The sequence below is a fragment of the Parus major genome, chromosome 7, assembly GCF_001522545.3.
Source record: "Parus major isolate Abel chromosome 7, Parus_major1.1, whole genome shotgun sequence".
Classification (NCBI taxonomy): Eukaryota; Metazoa; Chordata; class Aves; order Passeriformes; family Paridae; genus Parus; species Parus major.
In genome coordinates this window covers 25,920,901-25,938,611 of record NC_031776.1, presented here as the reverse complement: position 1 = coordinate 25,938,611, position 17,711 = coordinate 25,920,901, and the positions used below count along the sequence as shown (strand labels likewise).

General features: G+C 43.4%; 1 protein-coding gene across 2 annotated transcripts in view; it reads right to left on the bottom strand.

Moving 5' to 3' along the window:
• Positions 1-17,711, bottom strand: part of GLI2 (GLI family zinc finger 2) — a 188,679-nt gene that overhangs the window by 132,635 nt on the left and 38,333 nt on the right. For both annotated transcript variants that reach the window (XM_015635524.3, XM_015635523.3), the window contains exon 2: positions 6,867-7,029. In XM_015635524.3, the coding sequence (XP_015491010.1) occupies positions 6,867-6,999 (133 nt within the window). In that variant the 5' untranslated portion in view covers positions 7,000-7,029. The remainder of the gene's footprint in view (positions 1-6,866; positions 7,030-17,711) is intronic.

The following is a 17,711-nucleotide window of genomic DNA, read 5'->3' as shown; positions in this document are numbered from 1 at the left end:
CAAAAGGAACGAAGCTGACTGCTGCATCGTGATGTTCTCAGAGGCTCTGGATGATGCATAGACAACTTGTGTTCAGCTCTCCTGAAGGAAAAGAAACAACGCCTCCGTTTGGCAGATGGGCATGAGGATTTGAGTCATCTGACCATGATTACATGGCATATCATTGAGAGAGGAAGGGCTTGCTAGTGCATATGGTGAACCAAGGAACCTGGGCTAAGACCTCTGCACTATCATCAATGTCCCATATACACCACATATCAACTTCTGAAATCCCAGAGATAATCACTCCTTGACATCCCTTTGAAACAGTTCAACCCATTTCAGCCACTTTGGCCCTGGAAAAAATCTCCTGTGCTCCCTGTCTGCAGAATGGGAGCAATGGCATCTCCCTGTCCTTCCAGGATGTTCATACGCTGACAGAAGCTGAAGTGTTGAGACAGTGTGGGGGCTGCACAAAGCAAAAAATCCCCCCACAAGCCCTGGGCTCCCCAGAAGCCACCAGACAGCACAATTCATCTTCTCTAATTATAAAAAATAATAAAATAGTGCAGTGGAACTGTCTGTGTCCTCTCAGGCCTCTGCATCTCACTGATCATCACATGAAACCATGAAAACAGACATCCTGATTTCACGGGGGGCAGTTTAACAAGGTGAGGAACAATGCCAAGTCCTCTTTTCACTGTGAGGTCTATGGATGCCTTCTCAAGGCCATGCAGAAATTCTTTAGGAGGTGCTGGAAATACAAGTCCTGTTTCTTGGTGATGGTATTGGATGCACAGCATTTCTAGGAACATTTTTCTTTGCCACTTGTCTGACCTCGGGAGCAGTCCCACTGCTCTGTGCAGGCAGCCATGGAATGCTCTGCCAAACCCTATCAATTATTTAGCATCCAAAGCTAGACTTAATCTGTGTGATAAAAGGATGGATTTTATCTAAGGCTTGTTCCCCTTAAAGTGATTTACACAACTGGCCTCTCTAGTTGCTTCCCTTAACATAATTATTTACTTCTGCATTAATAGCCTTCCTCCATTTGGGTTATTTTTAAGAGCTTTTTGTAGCCTTGAGAATTCACTATGTTTTTTCCCCTTGTATTTTTAGTGGGGATTTTAAATTTCTCATCTCTCTGAATGGGCTGCTAAAACACTAGTTTTGCCAGTGCTGGTGTAAACTGAGAGCAGCTATGGGAAGCAGCTCCCCTGGCTGTGTTGACATCTGGGTGTTGAGCTTGCCTCTAACTTGAGAAGCCATGGGGTGAGATTTCAGTTCAGAGCTGGCAGTCAGGGCTCCCAGACTGTTCATCAGGCTATGGACTGATGAACATGAATGAAAGGCTTTAAAGTATTAACCTAGTCCCACCTTGGTTCCTTGCTTTAACCCCACTCTGCAATTTTGGCAAAGTTGGGAAGACTGGGATTTTTCCACCTAACATTAAATCAGGCATGAAGCACTCAAGGGAATAAAGCAGACATCTTCACTTCACCCTAATAAAACATAAAAATGGTGTAATATGGCTTTAACTCCATCCATTTCTACATGAATCCTTCTAAACTATCCCAATGAGCAGGTGTGAGGTGACCAGCATGAGACAAAGCTGGCAAACTTGTCATTGTCCTTGATATCCTGTGACTCAGGAACAGTCTCAGCGCTGCACCAGCCTGAGCATCTGAGACATGCAGCTGCCCAAAGGGACATGAGTGGGTACACAACAGACTGTAGGCAATCTGTCCATTCAGAAGGGCTACAGTAGTGAAGAAATACACTTTAGGACCCAACAGAATTAGCTTAATGAAAGGCTGACAGAAACAGTCAGAGAAGAAATACAGTTCTTGATTGCTGCTGCTCTTGTAGCAGCCCCGCACTAAAGCCCTACCCAAGGTGGGGGCCACTGAACTCTGTCCAGTAGATGCATGAGAATGGACAGTGGCTGTCAGGAGAATTGCTCAGTCTGAATTACAGAATTCCCCCATCATTCAATTTTAACCACTTGCCCCCTTTCCCCCTGGAGCCAACCCCAGCTTTTCTGTTGAACACATCTCTCAGCATTTTAAGCTGTACACAGCAAGGCAGTGCAGGGCAGGGAAGCTAAGAATGTGCTTGCACTGGTTATGTTCCTTTTCCTGGAAAATGTGAACTGAATGAAAAACATTCTTCAAGAAGATTCCTGCCCCTCCAGGGTGGACAGAGGAGATGACTTCATTGGGGCTGTTCTCATTCTAATTTGTCTGAGTCTTAGGCCACACAAACTATATATTTTTTCAGTGCACTGAGGTCTGCTGGGATGCTGGCATTTCCTCCTCCTCATTTACATGGTCTTCCCATAATCTAGCACTGAGACAAGCTGAACTGCACAAGGACTCCCTGCCAATGCCACTTGGGGCTTGCTTACGGAAGACCTCTGGAGAGCGATGGGAGGTGCTCCCTGCCCTTCTCCTCTGCCTATGAAAGGGCTGAGTGTGCTACTTCTGCAGAACTGAGCATTCCTGCCAGCCCATAAATCAAGTAGCCAAACTCCATCCCAATCTCTGATCCACTGCAGAAAAGCCCCATACTCTGCCTTTACAGCACACACAGGGCAAAGAGCTGTATTTCATCAACTGAAGCCTTAATATCAGAGGAGAGTCGTTACCTCCTGGAAAAAAAAAACCCAAAAAACACAGCCGGAGTCTTACTAGTTCTGCAGCTTGGCTTCCCCATGTTTACACCAAATGACTTGTTGAACTTCATTATATACAAAGTATTTCCATAGATCAGAGGCAGGGAGACCTGTGCAGCTAACATAAAATAAATTACCACCCCGTGATAAATGGTTCTATTAGCAATCCAGATTGTTAAACTCAGATACAACAGGATGAAGGGAGCACTGCCCCATTCATTCTCCCTGCGGCAGATACTGAGTTGTAAATAGGTTATTTTGTGTGTAAATAACACATTAAAACTCAGCATTAGCCGTGTCTTTTGATAGAGAGGAAATTGTTCCAAATAAATAATTTCGGACAGGAATGTAAAATAAGCCAGATTTAATAGTGCATGCCTGCTGTAGCTGTGTTAAACATGACTAAAATGATAAACCCCAGAATATACTAATAGTAAACTATGCTCTGACATCAAAGTAATGAGGCTGTATTTTTACCCAGCTTTAGAAATGCTAAAATTAGTCTTGACAGAGCCCGACATCAGAAAAATGTTTCAAACATAAACACCATCAATTTGGGAACTCGGAGTTTGTGTCATGCAGAGGGTGGGGTGAGAGGGAAAGGTGCATTCTGGGCCTTGTTAAAGTTGGGCAGTTAGCATTTAGGAGAATCTGTATTTAATTTTTATTACGAGATGAGAAACCTATCTTCCTAAATATCTCTGCCTTTGAAAGAATGGCTCATTTAAATTTCCCCTACAGCCATATGCCTGGGCTCCCTCATGCTTGCAGGTATGGAGCACGTGTCAGTGCCAGTGTGGAGGACACAACCCAGCCTCACTCGTGGTGCTCTGCACCAAACCCTCCTACCCTACAAAGCAATATGGACTTAGCAGGTTTGCCGAACTCGAACTGTTATGAGTTGCCCTTCCAGAAGTAGAGACAATAAACCCAAGAGCCTCTTCTGCAGATCTAACTTGTCTACAGTTTCTACATACTGTCATTATAAAGAGTTTCCATCTCAGTCACACATATAGATGTGCCCCTACTGCAAGAGAAAAGAGGAGATTTGACTCCTTGGTCAACATGATTTATGGAAAAATAGAAAATTAGGAGAGACTTCCCTGGTGTGACATCTGTGAGGCCAATTTTCTGAACATCTGATCAATGAGTTACTATAAAAAACTGTCAGAGATGATGTTTAAAATGGCAGCTTCAGAAGACTAAAATATGGGATGCAAATTTCTAGTGCAAAAGGACTCTACTGCCAGCATCAACAATATCGATCTTTTTTCCTACACCCATAACTTAATTTGTTAGAGGCTGGAGATATTTGTGACAAATACCCAAAGCAAAAGAACTAGAAATGCAAACTGAATATATTATTTTATAATGATACAGTCTAAATAATAATATAACTAAATAGTTATTCTTCAATTATTTAACTAATATTTGGTTTATTCCTTCAATTAATTAGAAATAAAACCTTATGAATCTATTAATTCCTACAAGTGAAAAAGAAAACCTTACAATCTGAAAAACATACAAAACATGCTATGATGGCACTCCTTCTGTGTGACTCAGTAGAATAAAGGAGAAGAAATGCATTGCGAATTACATTTGGCTCTGGAGAGAAGCTTGGTGATTTGCAGCACTGGCTGAGCCTCACTGCCACTTTCTCATATGCTAGTACAAAGAGTAAAACTTTTGCAATATATGAAATCAAGAGTTTGTCTTGGATGAGAATAAAGACTTGCTCGTATGGCCCCAAAGCAGGGTGGGGAGCTCAGAGGCCCACCCTTTAAAGCTGATCCCCCCCTCAAGCTGAACTTCCTAATTAATCTCCAAGCCTTGTTTGTTTTCTAGTGTAAAAATATGAGCATAAATACTCATAGTTGTGGCCTGTTGTGAGTAATTACTCCAGTTTAGGGAATCAAACATGTTATACTAGCATGAACACCATGTAAGTAGAGTCTCATTTCTACCCAGCCTTTTTGTTATCACCTGCTAAATCACACCTTGCAGTTAACTCATGTTAGAAGAAAATTTTGTATTAATTTTTCTACTTCCAAGCACACGCAGAAGCATGCTGCTGGCTTTCAGGAGCCTGTATTATGTCTAGCTGGAGTTCAAAGGAAAGCCCTTCAAACCACAAGAGCACGTGCATCACCTGCAGAGTTCCTGGGGCCAGCGTCCCACCACACACTGCTCCACTGCTGCCCAGTTTGGGTCATTTATGAGCACTTCTATTCACAGCATGACATAGATTTCACTCTTTACATCTCATTACACAATGCTTTCATCACAATTCTCCTGACATCTTCAAACAATCCCCAATTTACTTCTCCCCTTCCTCCTAATAAAAGGAGAAATATTGAGCCCATAAATCACTTTTTTCCAAAGGTGAGAGCACACTGCTAACAGAACATATTATCCTGGACGCTTAAAAACCAATTTGGTTTCCAGGGATGCCAAATGGGCTGATGGACACTCCACCTTGGGGCATCCTCATTTGGATCTCTGGAAAGGTCGTGACTGCTTCCTCAGTGGAGACACTCCCAAGACAAGTGCCAAGTGGGGAGAAGGTGTTTATTCATAATTGCACATCTATGGGTTGTGAATTTTAGCATATGCTTGGACCATGTTGGGGAAAATCAACCCTTCAGGTCTACCAGTCACTGAGATGATACCTCAAGTGGGCTGCCTCAGTAGTTCCTATAGCCTTTACTTCTTCAGGGATCTGCTGGGGGCTGCCAAACTTCTGCACCTTGCTGTCCCCCTATTTCCACTTCCTGGCAAGCCTTCCTTTCTGCCACTTTGTGCAGTACTCACAAGGAAAGTGGCTCAGACCCATCCAGGACCACAAAAGTGTGTTTCCTTCCAAACAATTTTGTAAAAGATTTCTGGTTACTTTTAAAAAGAAGTTTATGAAACACATGAAGTTATACACCAGATTATAATCTAGCCACTCCTTTATTCTGTGCATCTGAATCTTCACAGGTCAGTTGGAAAAAGAAACCTGAGTAGCAAAGTTTATGAAAAAGGAAAGATAAAGTAGATTTAAGCCTTTTTGGTCAGAAACTGTCTTCAAAACTCAGGCAACAAAAAATTCAAACTCTCCAGCCAATCTAGGTAAGAGAGAGAAGAGCTCACAGAAGAGCTGTTCAGTTTTCCTGGGGTGATGAAAAATCACCCTGCAGTGAAGGAAGGGGAGGGGACAGGTTCATTTTGAGGTAGACTCTGGCCAGCAATAACGTGTATTTCAAAAAGGAAAAAAAAAAAAAAGCTGCCTGCAAAGTTTCCATGGCTGGGGTGTGTGTCTTGTCACATCTGAATTGGTGCAGCCTCTTCTAAGTTTGTCTCCTTATACCCTGTCCAGAGAGGACACAGCCCCCAGCAAGGCAGCTATGGCGTCTCCCCAGCGGGCACAGCCTTGCCCACAGCTGTGTCAGCACGATGGGCCCTGGCACTGCTCTGGAGATCCACCAGCACACATGTGCTAGAGATGGGGTTTGCCTGCCACAGTGAGCAGGAGGAGGCAGGAGCAACATCCCTGCATGTTCACCTGCACACCAGAGTTACACCCACCCATGGCTCCATGCCTGCAGGTGTCCAGAAGAGCTTCCCAGATGACTTCAACAGCAGCAAAGACCAAAATCTTGCTTAGCACACTGACTTGAACAGGAATGGCACAAGTGGAGGGGTTTCTCTATGAACATTCTTGCTCTGGGTCTGGATATTCCCAAATTCCTCTCTAACCATGAAATCCCAGCAGCAATGACTGAAGACCATGCAGTCTGTTTAGCTCATTAGCAGGATCACAGCTGGCACACAACACCCCTTCCTGACCAGGATAATGAGGTGCTCCCCATCTCCAGCCAGCCTCACCAGCCATTCTTTAACTCCACCATGGAGAAGTGGAGGGCACAGGGCTGCCAACACTACTCAGCACCAGTCAGCTGGTAGCAAGCATTGATGAGATGCCCGAAGTACCCCACGGCGACCCCTCACCACGATCCCCTCCCTCACCCCAGCCCAGTTCTCTGGTGACCAATCACACTACAGTGACATTTAGATGCCACACAGTGACACAGCTTCCAGTTCCTCTCACAGCTAAGAACCCCAATAAACTCAGTGTGTTCACAGGAAGACAGATGCCACCATACTTATTAAATTCTTACAGTCTAATGAAAAACACCCCTGCTGCTTTCAAATTGTGGAAAACGTAAAGTACCTCCTTGTGCCACTGCTGCTCCTGCTGCTGCTAAAGGAGTGGGTTTCTTCCCCGTCTCTGTAAAGCCATTCCCCTCCAGAACAGCACCTTTCCCTTCTTTTTTCCCAGCAGCTGTTGAAGCAGAAGTTTCCATCTTAGACAGGCATCTTCCAGCTCAGAAACCCTACAGGACATAAAACAAAACCACATTCTGGTCACCACTCACAAAACAGGCAAAATCAGCTTCATGAAGCAGATGATGGTTTGGCAGAGTTCAAAAACAAATGGCAAGCAGCAAAAAATTCCTGGTTTCCTAACTCCAGCAGTGCAGCCAGTCTCAGCAGTCACAGGAACAAAGGCCACAACCACGTAAAGGACTGGGTGTTCTCACAGACCTACAAACATCAGGACCAAAAAACAATGTCCAGCTAAGCTTGGGATACACAGTAAAGTTTACAGGTCCAAAAGGCTTCCCAGGGTTATAGGACAGGTGAGATGCAAATATTTAGCACACATAAAACAGATCTGCCCATCCTATATGTGACCCAGACCATCCTAAGAAAAAACTCAGCTAAAAATTTCCAATAAAATACAGATAAATATATACTTAAAGTCTTGGGTTTTTTTTTTCCTTCCCACAGTGGGTACTTACGCTGTTTGCTGGTTTGGAACCAGTGTCATGATCAGAACTCTTCAGCAATGCTTACAGATAAGCCACAGAATGTCTGCCACATCCCATCAAGTTCTCACCGGTGAGGTCTAACAAACACTGACCCCCCCTCTCTCTCCCAAAAAAGTTCTTCTATCCTGACCAATTGCATCTGAAAATCAGCTACAGCTTTACCCTCATTACAAATGATGAATTAAATGCCATGAAATATCCACAAAACAAGAAGATACCAAAGTACAAGTAACCTGGGGTTTTAAACTTAGGTTGATAAAACATAGAAGCTCCTGAACTTTTCGTCAGCTTGGTAATTTCTTCTGCGTGATTCAGACTTAAATGGTCCCCCAAAAGCAAACATATGGGTATCCCAAATTTAGTGTCAAAATGGTGTTTCTCTTAAATAAAGAGCCATACTTCGTTTCTGAATGCAAATACTTATGTTTCCCTCATTTTAACTTGTTTCATATCACATGTCTCCACCTGACTCTTGCTTGCACATAACCAGCACAGTTACCTGGCACTACCAGCCTCAGGCTGATCTTGGGAAAACCCACTGCTAATTCTTCTTTCCTTTCTAATTTTAATGCAGATCTGCAATTTCTCACTTGCAAATTTTCAACTGCAAATTTTTCAGCTCCTGAAATACTCTGGAGCACACTGGCTGTTTACCTTACTGGAATTAATGGTAGCAGGGGAATATCTGGGAAACCAGAAAACTTTTTGTGTGTGTGCAGGTAGTTTTATCACCATTGTGCCAATTCAGAACTTCCCTCCCTTTGCTCTAGAGGACTGACTGACTCCTGGGCACATTGGACTAAAAGGAAAACTTTCCTAAAACTTTCAAAGCACAAAGATCTCAGATCCCCGTGAGGGACCTGGTGCACACTGGTTGTGTAGGACTGTCACTGCCACCTGGGCTCTGAGAGAGCCGAGTCCCACCACCAGCCGTGTGCTGCAGCCCGAGCTGCTCATCCCAGGAGCCTTCAGGCATGGCTCACATTAATGGGACAACAAAGTGATGGATCTGTGGGCACACTCTGCAGCTGTAAACAGCAAAGCTCACACTGGAAATGACAGGACCCACAATTACAGGCTTTACTGATGACACAAGGCTCCAGTGAATACTGAGGTGGCCCCTCAAGGTCCTGCCCCGGCATGTGCTGGGCTTGATGGCAAACATGGGGTGGGTTCCTGGGGGCCAGGACTTTACAGTTGTTTAATCCAGGAATCAGGTTGGGTTACAGACCACGTATGAAATAAATACACCCGAACTGCAGGAGTATTTGACCTAGGTCTGACAGCCTGGGCTTCTGTTCGTTAAGCAAATAAACTTCAGAGGCTCTCTTACTAACCCCCCACCTGTTTCTTCTTAGTCCCTCCTTTCAAGGCTTTGCACTTTTGTTTGAAACCAGACGCTGGCCCTCGCACCCCAACCCCCCTTCTCTGGGTACCCTGACCCTGGGGGCAGCTCTGGGGCTGAGGGAGCATCCTCGGGCACTGCAGAGCTCAGCAGCCAGTGAGGGGAAGGAAGGAACCGGTAACAGGACTTGTTCTGTGAAATATGCAGGTTAGAGCCATGGTTTTTTTTTCCAGAGATGCCTGAAGCAAAATCTCTACATCCCTGCCACAGACACCTCAGTAGGGACCCAGTTTTTCAGATGTGTCATTTATCCAACTGGAATGTGACAGGAGATCATGCCTGTATTTGAAAATCGGGTCTTTCCAGCTGTAATGCTCTCTTTTCAGATGAATTATGAATTAAAAAATTATTCAAGTGTTTGTAATAAGTGGTTGTATTAAACAGGTAAATCCTCAAATACCAGATTAGAAAAAAAAAAAATAAAAATAATGCAACTACTCTAATCTCACAGGATTTAGGGTAATAAGTCTATAATTATTTTTGCTTCGTAAAGGTGCCTGGGGCAGAGCAGGATGACTATGAGGTTCTGAGCTTTTCCCCAAGTCAGCAGCAACCAAAAATCATTTTCCTTTCACAGCACCCCACAGGCAGAGCTGATCATCCCATCCCAGGAAGACACAAGCATCCTTCCTGCCATATCCTGCACCACTCAGCACCTCTGCCCACAGACCAGGACAGAGAACAGTGAGAAAAGGAGCACCAACACTGATTCCATATCCCACCTGCAGAGGTTTCACAGACAGTGGCAAAGAGGCAGTGATCAGCAGCCTTCCAAGTGGTGCAATGTGTGACCAGGACACAGCACTGGAACTCTGGAGATTTAGGTCCCCATCACGGACCTGCTACAGTCTCCTCAGTGTCCCTGGGCAAAAAGCTTAACTTCTGTCTTGCAGCCGGTTTCCACAGCTATAAAATAGGAAATAGTACTTTGCCCTATTTGCAAAGTGCTTTGAGATCCTTTGAGGCACAAGGCTATGGAAGTGTTTTTATTACCAGTATAAGAAGATATATTGGTGGAGGCAGTCAATCCACACTATCCAAGAGCACAACATTCATTTTTTAAGCAATGCATACTTTGCTTTCTGTTCGATGCTAAACTTTTTCCGCTGCTCTGTGCCACACAGAATTTATAAATTCAATGACAGATTAATCTTAGCAGCGAGCCATTTGGCATGAAAAAGGGTTTCACAGGGAGCCTGCTTTTTCCTGTAAAGAGCATGCATTTAGGAGTGACTATACAGAGAAAGACCCTATGCACTTATTCAAGCACAACTCTCTGCCCTCCGTCATTACTCAGAATTAGAAAACCAGAATGGATTACTCAGACTTTTCCTAAGGTTTGTAGCTTTCTCTGCAGGAGGAGGGCTGGGTAATTGATTTTGACACTAATACCAGCACTATTCATATGCCCTGTAATATAATTCTGCAGTGACACTAAAAAGGCAGCCATCTGAGATCTGAACAAGGAAAGTGCTATATGATTTGCCCTAGACAACCCTAGCTATTTTAACAGCTGTGTTGTATATTAAAAGGGAGAAATCCCAACAGAATTAAAAACAACAAAGTCACATTTGCCTTTGAGGAAAAACAAGAAGCCGTAAACTTTCCTAATAAAATGATCCCTCCTGCTAAGTGCTTGAGGAATGGTCTAAAGTGCTGTCCGAAAATGCCCGTCTCTTTTGGAGAGCATCAGCCTGAGAAGGACTGCTGACAAACTTAGGAATTAACAGACACTCTTCAGCCATACCCTCTGCACACCCTTTTTTTAAAAAAAGTAATTATTTCCTTCTCGAGGATTGCTCCTTCATCAGGAAACCCCCTTCTCCTCCCCTAGACAGAGCAGAAAACTTTTTTTTTTCCTTCTCTGTGAAAAATTAATGACCAGTTTTGCCTATTTCTGCTCAAAGATTAAACAGCACCATGGGAGTGATCCTCTCTGGCAGAGGGCAGGCACTGCCAGTGACACTGTGACACAGATCCAATCCTGAATGCCACCTTCAAGCCTGATAGCCCCACAGTAAGGGATTTCCAAAGCATGATTCCAGAAGCCATCTCACTTTCTGAATATTTTGGGCTTTCTCAGACCAGTGTGTATTCTCTGTTCATTCCGAGTTATCTCCACCTGACATCCCCATACACAGCCCTAGCAGTGCTAGTGAGGTGTCATCACCTCCAGGGGACACGCTGTGCTGCGCTGGCTGCTGACTCCAGCACCACAGCCAGTATGCAGCTCCAGGGCTGCTGGCTCCTGGCAACAACGATGGGAGCTGGGATAACCAAGGGCAGCCTTTGCACAGCTCTTGCCAGGTTTCTGCTCAGGCACCCACAGGGAGACACATCACCCCTGTGTAGGTACAATCCCAGGTTTGATAGCTTTTCCTGGAGTGCTGCTTTAGTTAAGATAAACAAGGACATATTCTCTCTATCTCTTCTTATGCAGTGGACTATGTCATACAGCTAAAGCCTTCTGAATACATGATCTACTTATGAAATTCAGCGTGAGCCAACTGCTCTGAACATTGGCTTAATACAGTGGCTGCTGTGATCCTTTTCAGTCTCCCAGGGTTTGAGCCAAATTATGTTCTCAATTACACGGAAGTAGCAGCAGTTAACCCGGTGAAGTCATAGGCTCTGTACCACAGCAAAACTTGACCCCTCTTATTTTCTTTTATATCAGCAACAGCTTCAAATTACTAAAGAAAGTTTTTTCTGTCTAAATGCCACTACTAAATCTTGGACTATCCAAACATGCTGTCTGCTGCTGAAGGACCTACAACTGTTTACAGAATATCAATCTCAGGTAAAAGCAGCATAAATATTAATTCAGAACTAATCACTTTTGAGGTCCTCCTGACACAAGGTTTTCCATCTTGACATTTCTTAGGAATGGGTCTGCTTGGGCCAATCCTACAGGGTTGATTACATATGGAATTAGAGCTGTACACTGGGGCAGTAGCTCTGTCTGAGGGCTTCCCCTCTGCAGGCTCTGTCCTGCCCCTTCCCCTCAAGAAACCTTCTGTGGTGGGTCCCTAGCTTCTGGGAAGAAAGGAAGCAGAGACAAACCCATGCTGGCAGAAGCTAGGAGGGCACAGAGCTGCTCAGGGCTTATTCTATTTTTCTACCCCCTACCCTAACTCCTGCTCAGAAAAGAGTAATACAAGCCTTCCAAAGGGAGGCTTCCAAAGGAAGAAGCTGTGCTAGCAGAAAACAGGATAGGACACATAAGTTCTGCCTGCCTAGTCCCAAAGATAAGGCTAAAATTGCTGAGAAATCTGGGTGCTCACAAAGCTTCACCATACAGCTCCAGCCCATGGCAAAAATTGTATCACTCAAAAAAAAGCCAAACAAAACCAACAAAAAACAAAGAGGGGGGAAAAAAGAGGCAAAAAGTACCCCAGTAGAGTTGGCAAAACTGAAATAGTTATACAGGTTCTGGAATGTACAAAGGCTGAAATCAGAGACTTAGCATCTCTTTTGAACTTCAAAAACAACAAGTCTCTTCAAATCACTCCGTTAATTGGCTTTAAATTAGAGTTCTAAGTTTAATGAACAAATCCTTCGCGTACGGCATGAAACGGATACGCTTCTAGATTAACTTCCTGATCAACACCATCTGCCATTTCCATATGGCAACAGCAAACCAAAAGCATGAGGAAGAAACTGCTCTGCAATACTGTGAGGGGTCAAAGTGCACCCAGAACTGACTGGTGCTTGGTAGTGTTGCCCTGTACTGTAGAAACATCACCTCCAACCAGCTCCAGAAGTCCTGGGATATTTCAGGCACAACTCCCTCCAGGAAGGTAAAGAAAGGAAAAATGCAGGGTAGGAAGGAGGTATGAGGGAAGGAGGGTTGTTTGCAAGGATGATTGGATGGATGTGAAAAGAGCAGCAAGTTCTTGAAGATGGACAAGAGCCTGGAAAACAAGAAATAAGGATATAGGGAAAGACTTACTGAAGGGTATTAGTGATTGAAGCACAGACTGGCAAATCCTGTGGAGACAGAGAAGCCTGGAAAAGAAGAAGCAAAAGACAGCAGGCAGACCTGATTCCCCAAGAGATGGAGATAGATGCACTGGTGGGGAAGGCACAACATGGCATCTCTAATGGAAGAGACAGGACAGGGAGGCAGGGCACAGAGGGAAGAGACACAGGGAAGAAAAGTGACCCGGAAGGGTCTCTGATTGAAGAAATATGCCCTGCAAACAGCTTCAAAGAATTCAGCATTCCAGCCTGCTCCATCACTCTTTGTACATGGAGTACCCAAGACTTTGTGTCAAGAAAAGTTACAAGAAAACTTTTGTTACTTGTGTTACAAGAAAAGCACCTGAAGTTACTGCTTCAGGTGGTGACAGCCATGTGAAACGAAACCATCTCAAAAAGAGTCCACAAGTGCTGTTCCCCCTGCTTAAGCTGACACTGACCACAGCAGCCTTCCACTCGTATCAAACAAATACAGTGGAGTTAGTGGTGGCACTCAGAAATTATCACCATATGGATTGTCTGTAAATATTCAGCTGCCTGCTCAAGAACCAGCCTTCAGCAGCTCCTGGGAGACCTTCCAGCAGGAGCCAGTCACTGATGGGTCCTGGACAGCAGGGGTGCAATGCCAGCATCCACAGACGGACAGCCAGCCCCTGGGACCCCAGGTCCTGGGCAGGGCTGACAGAGGAGGCACAGCACTTGTGGGAGAGACGCGTCCTTCAGGAACATCTACCACAGGCCAGCTCATCCTAGGACACTCTGTGGCACCAAATGACAACACTGAGGCTACATAAATGATTTTTCCCTTTCTAAAGCCATTTACTTTCTGGGCTGCATTTATTGGAAAGGAGATGATATCAAATAGAAAAACTAACATTACACTCTGTTTTTTCAGGTTTAGCCTGGCGTTCCTATTTTTCACAAACACTAATGTCACTTTAATATTGCTGTTTCATTACAAACAAGTCTGATTTATAAAACAGCAGAACATTTGAATAGTTTCCCCATTTCCGGTATATTTGCAAGTTGCCAACCTTAGAGCCTTGAACAAAAATGATCTTTCAGATGCTGGATTATAAACAATCACAATACATCATCAAAACATACGAACAGACATAAAAGCTTAAAGCCAGACACAGAATCAGCACTGGTCCATGCTGAGACATGCAGGATGGGGTACCTGACTTTCCCTCCATTCCCTCAGAAGTTATCTTTGTTTCTTTCTTTGGAAGAACTGAGAAGATGGAGGAGTGGGGGCTGGAGGGAAGAGTATTTTGTGGTAGAACAGGAAAACAAAGTCATGCTTGTAATTTTACAAAACCAATCCTGCATGTCTTATCATGAGAAAATTTCCACTAAGCAAATTCCAACACGTGAAAAACCATCAGAGAAGATAATCAAGACACTCCTGCATTCAGACTCTGCATTAACATGCTGCAAAAAATATGGGAGGATGCCACCAGGTAAACAAAAATTGCTCAAAAGTGATGCATCACCATTATAACTGGTCCATGAATCTTCACTTGGGTTTTTTTAATTTGTTTGCTTTTGTTGTAAGAGTGAGAGAATTGTGGCAAAGCATCTAAGTTTGTGTTTTTGATGTAAATCCAAAGAAGCTTTCAATTTCCTGTTACACAATTGTCTGGGTCTTTTCCAGAAACAGAACCAAAAAGACCAATACTACCTATGTGTGCACACATGTATTTAATGAAGAACTATTGCTTTCATTTTAGGAAACTTCTGCACACCAAAATAGAAAAAAAAAAAAAAAAAAGGCAATATAGAACCCCCAAAAACCCCCCTTCACCGAGTCTTCATGCTCCAGCCAGAGCAGAAACTGCTAATAACTAACATGTCAGAGAAAACATCTGTGGTGCTTGGCAGCTATACCAGGGTGGGTTACAACTAAACAGGGTGGGTGACAGACTGTATGAAGTCCAGGGTGGAGGACCATTAAACTGTTTACAACAAAATTAGACTCTAATTGCAAATCACTAATAACATATTGACTTTTCATCAGGTTTATGAATAAAATATACTACAAAAGTAAATTGCACATACTACAAGATGAGTAGCAACTAATTCTGAACAGAGATGTTTATGCAGATTCCACAGAGCAGAGAAGGGTCAGCACAGGAGATCTGGCTACCAGGAAAAGAGCTGCCTTGGTATTGGATTCAAAGGAGGTTTTGAGAAGTGAATGTTTTGTTGGCTTGGTGGTGACTGAAGGAGAATCCTCTCAGGGTTTCACTTCCGTGCTGCAGTAGTTTGGGCACTTTCAACTCTCGTGAATGAAACCCCAAATACAAACCACATGCACTGAAGTTTAATGGGTTTGCTTTATGTAGGGGTGGGATGAGTAATAATGTCTTGTAGTGACTAGTCCATCCAGATGACATTGAACAGGCTCCAAAGCTTGGATAAGAAACCCCTCGTTTGGCTCAAGAAATGAAAATCTTTATTCTGAGCAGTGAAAGATGAAGGACTGCGTCCTTGCAAAAATCCCTATAGCAACTAGGTTCTTTCAGAACATTTCATTACAAAATTTTGGTTTATTTTTAAACATTACAGTTCTGTTCATCATGCTATTGAATTCCCCCTCCAGAGGCACACATGTAAGCATGTAGAAGAGAGAAGCCTGGGAAGGAAACAAGAATGTAATTAAAAACAAAAAAGCAACACTTCAGTTGGCTCATTTTCCTCTGCTGAACACACACACCACACAGGCTGCTATTCCACACTTTATTCCACTCCACATACTGTCTTTATAAGACTCCAGTTGCCAGCTGAAGGGAGGATGCAGACCACATGAAATGGTTGGCAGTTCATAAACAGGAGAATGGAGAAAAATTCATCCAGATGAGAATGGGACAAGAGTTTCTCAGAGGAACACAGAGTATCTAGGGCTGGAAAGGACCCATGGAGGTCATCAAGGTCAGTCTTATGCTCACAACTAGCATTTGAAAACCCCAAAACTTGAAATATCTGACAGCTGCTTTAGTAGGAGAGGTCAGAGCTATACAGGATGTACCCATGATTCACAACAAAGCCTGGTCTGCAAGGACACAAACATGCTGGTGAAGAAAAATTCAAGAACATCCAAGAATCCTTGCAAGGAATTTTATATGAGGAAGAATGAAACCAATACTTCGAAGATTATTCAATTTCTGCAAGCTGTGACTCAACTTACAAGGCTATATATTTTTCCAGAAATTAAGTTCAGTAAATGGTGAATGGCAGAGCCCCTAAGTTTTCAGCAGTGCGGGTCTATCTTCTACAGAGTAAAGAAACTCTCCAATGTGGCTGGCTGTCATTACAGTGGATGGAAATAAGTCTTTCAGGAGACAGGCTAAAGTATTCAGGAGGGTATTAAGCTAATGACAAAAGACAAGGGTGAAAATGAGCACTCATTTAGCCAGAAATCAAGATGTCAAGATTAAAATTAATCAAGGTACCAAGGGACTCAAAGAGAAGAGATTCCTTAATTGTGTAGACTGTAACGCTACGAACATGAGTAATAAACAAGAAGTGGAATAGCTCCTTTAATGCACAAATTAGTCCTGATTGGTATTACTAAAGCTGGTGGAAACATTCATGTGAATGGAGAGTTACAATCATTTTGTGTATCAGGGACTGGAAACAAATACAGAGTCGTGAAGCCTATCAGTGACAAATGGCTGTTGACATGGTAAATAAAGATGATTGCTTGACACCAGTGAGATGCTCTCCAAGCCTAGATGGCCTAGATAAAGATTATAGGTTCTAAAGCAACCACATACAAGGCCACACATCTGGAAAGTAATTGATTAAATGAAAACTGTCTGCAAAACACTGACTGGAGATGACTTGAAGTTTATGGTGGGCAGACAGAGGCTGAGAAGCTCTAGGGAGGGTACCAATATTAAAACCATTAAAACAATATGTGTTTGTCTAAACAGAGTTTGGGAGGCTGTAATCCCTCTCTGCCTAACCCTGAACTGATAGTATGTGCAGTTCTGGTGCCCACAGTCCAAGCAGAGAAATGAAAATTGCAAAGGCTCCTGTGCCTCACATGAGAAAAATGAAAGAGAGGCCAACAGAGAGGCACTTGCAGAATGGTTTGATCAGTGATACTAACACATACACAATTGCAAAGGCTAAGAGACAGAATTAAACTAGAGAAATTCAGATTAAAAACAAGGCTCCTAGTTTCAATAGAAAAGAGCACTAGATTGAGGCTGGTGCCAAACTTTCTAGCATGTCAGAGCTGATATTTTGTTCAGGTATTTTTCCAGGTGGTCTGCTGTAGTCTAAGACTTACCACAGGTCATGGGTCTTAAGTACAGGTTTAAGTACAGGAAAGTCCTCTGATGGTATTAAAGAGTAGGTTAGACTAGATCAGGACCTTGCACCCTGTGCACAGCAGGGTACTATTAATGGCTGGTTTGCCATACCTTCACATATCAAACCATCTGCATTTATTATGATTAAATTTTAGCATGTCTGTCTCTGCTGACAACCAAACTAATGTCTACCTTCCAACTTCCCTATTTTTTTCTTTTGTGGTAAGGATTTAGGACAGGTGTCTGTCTATTGTCTATTGCTATCTGCCAATAGCAATGTTGCAGAATATGCATTCCTCACTATGTAGTTATCTCTACTGTGACAAACTATAAAACCATTCACCAACAGAATATCATGCAATCTTCACTTTCTAGCCTGCAAGAACTCAATTTCTTGATCTGGTAAGCAGCTGCCAGCATCAAAAAAAAAGGAAAGAAACAACATTGTCATTTATTTCATTCTCTTGTTTAAAAAG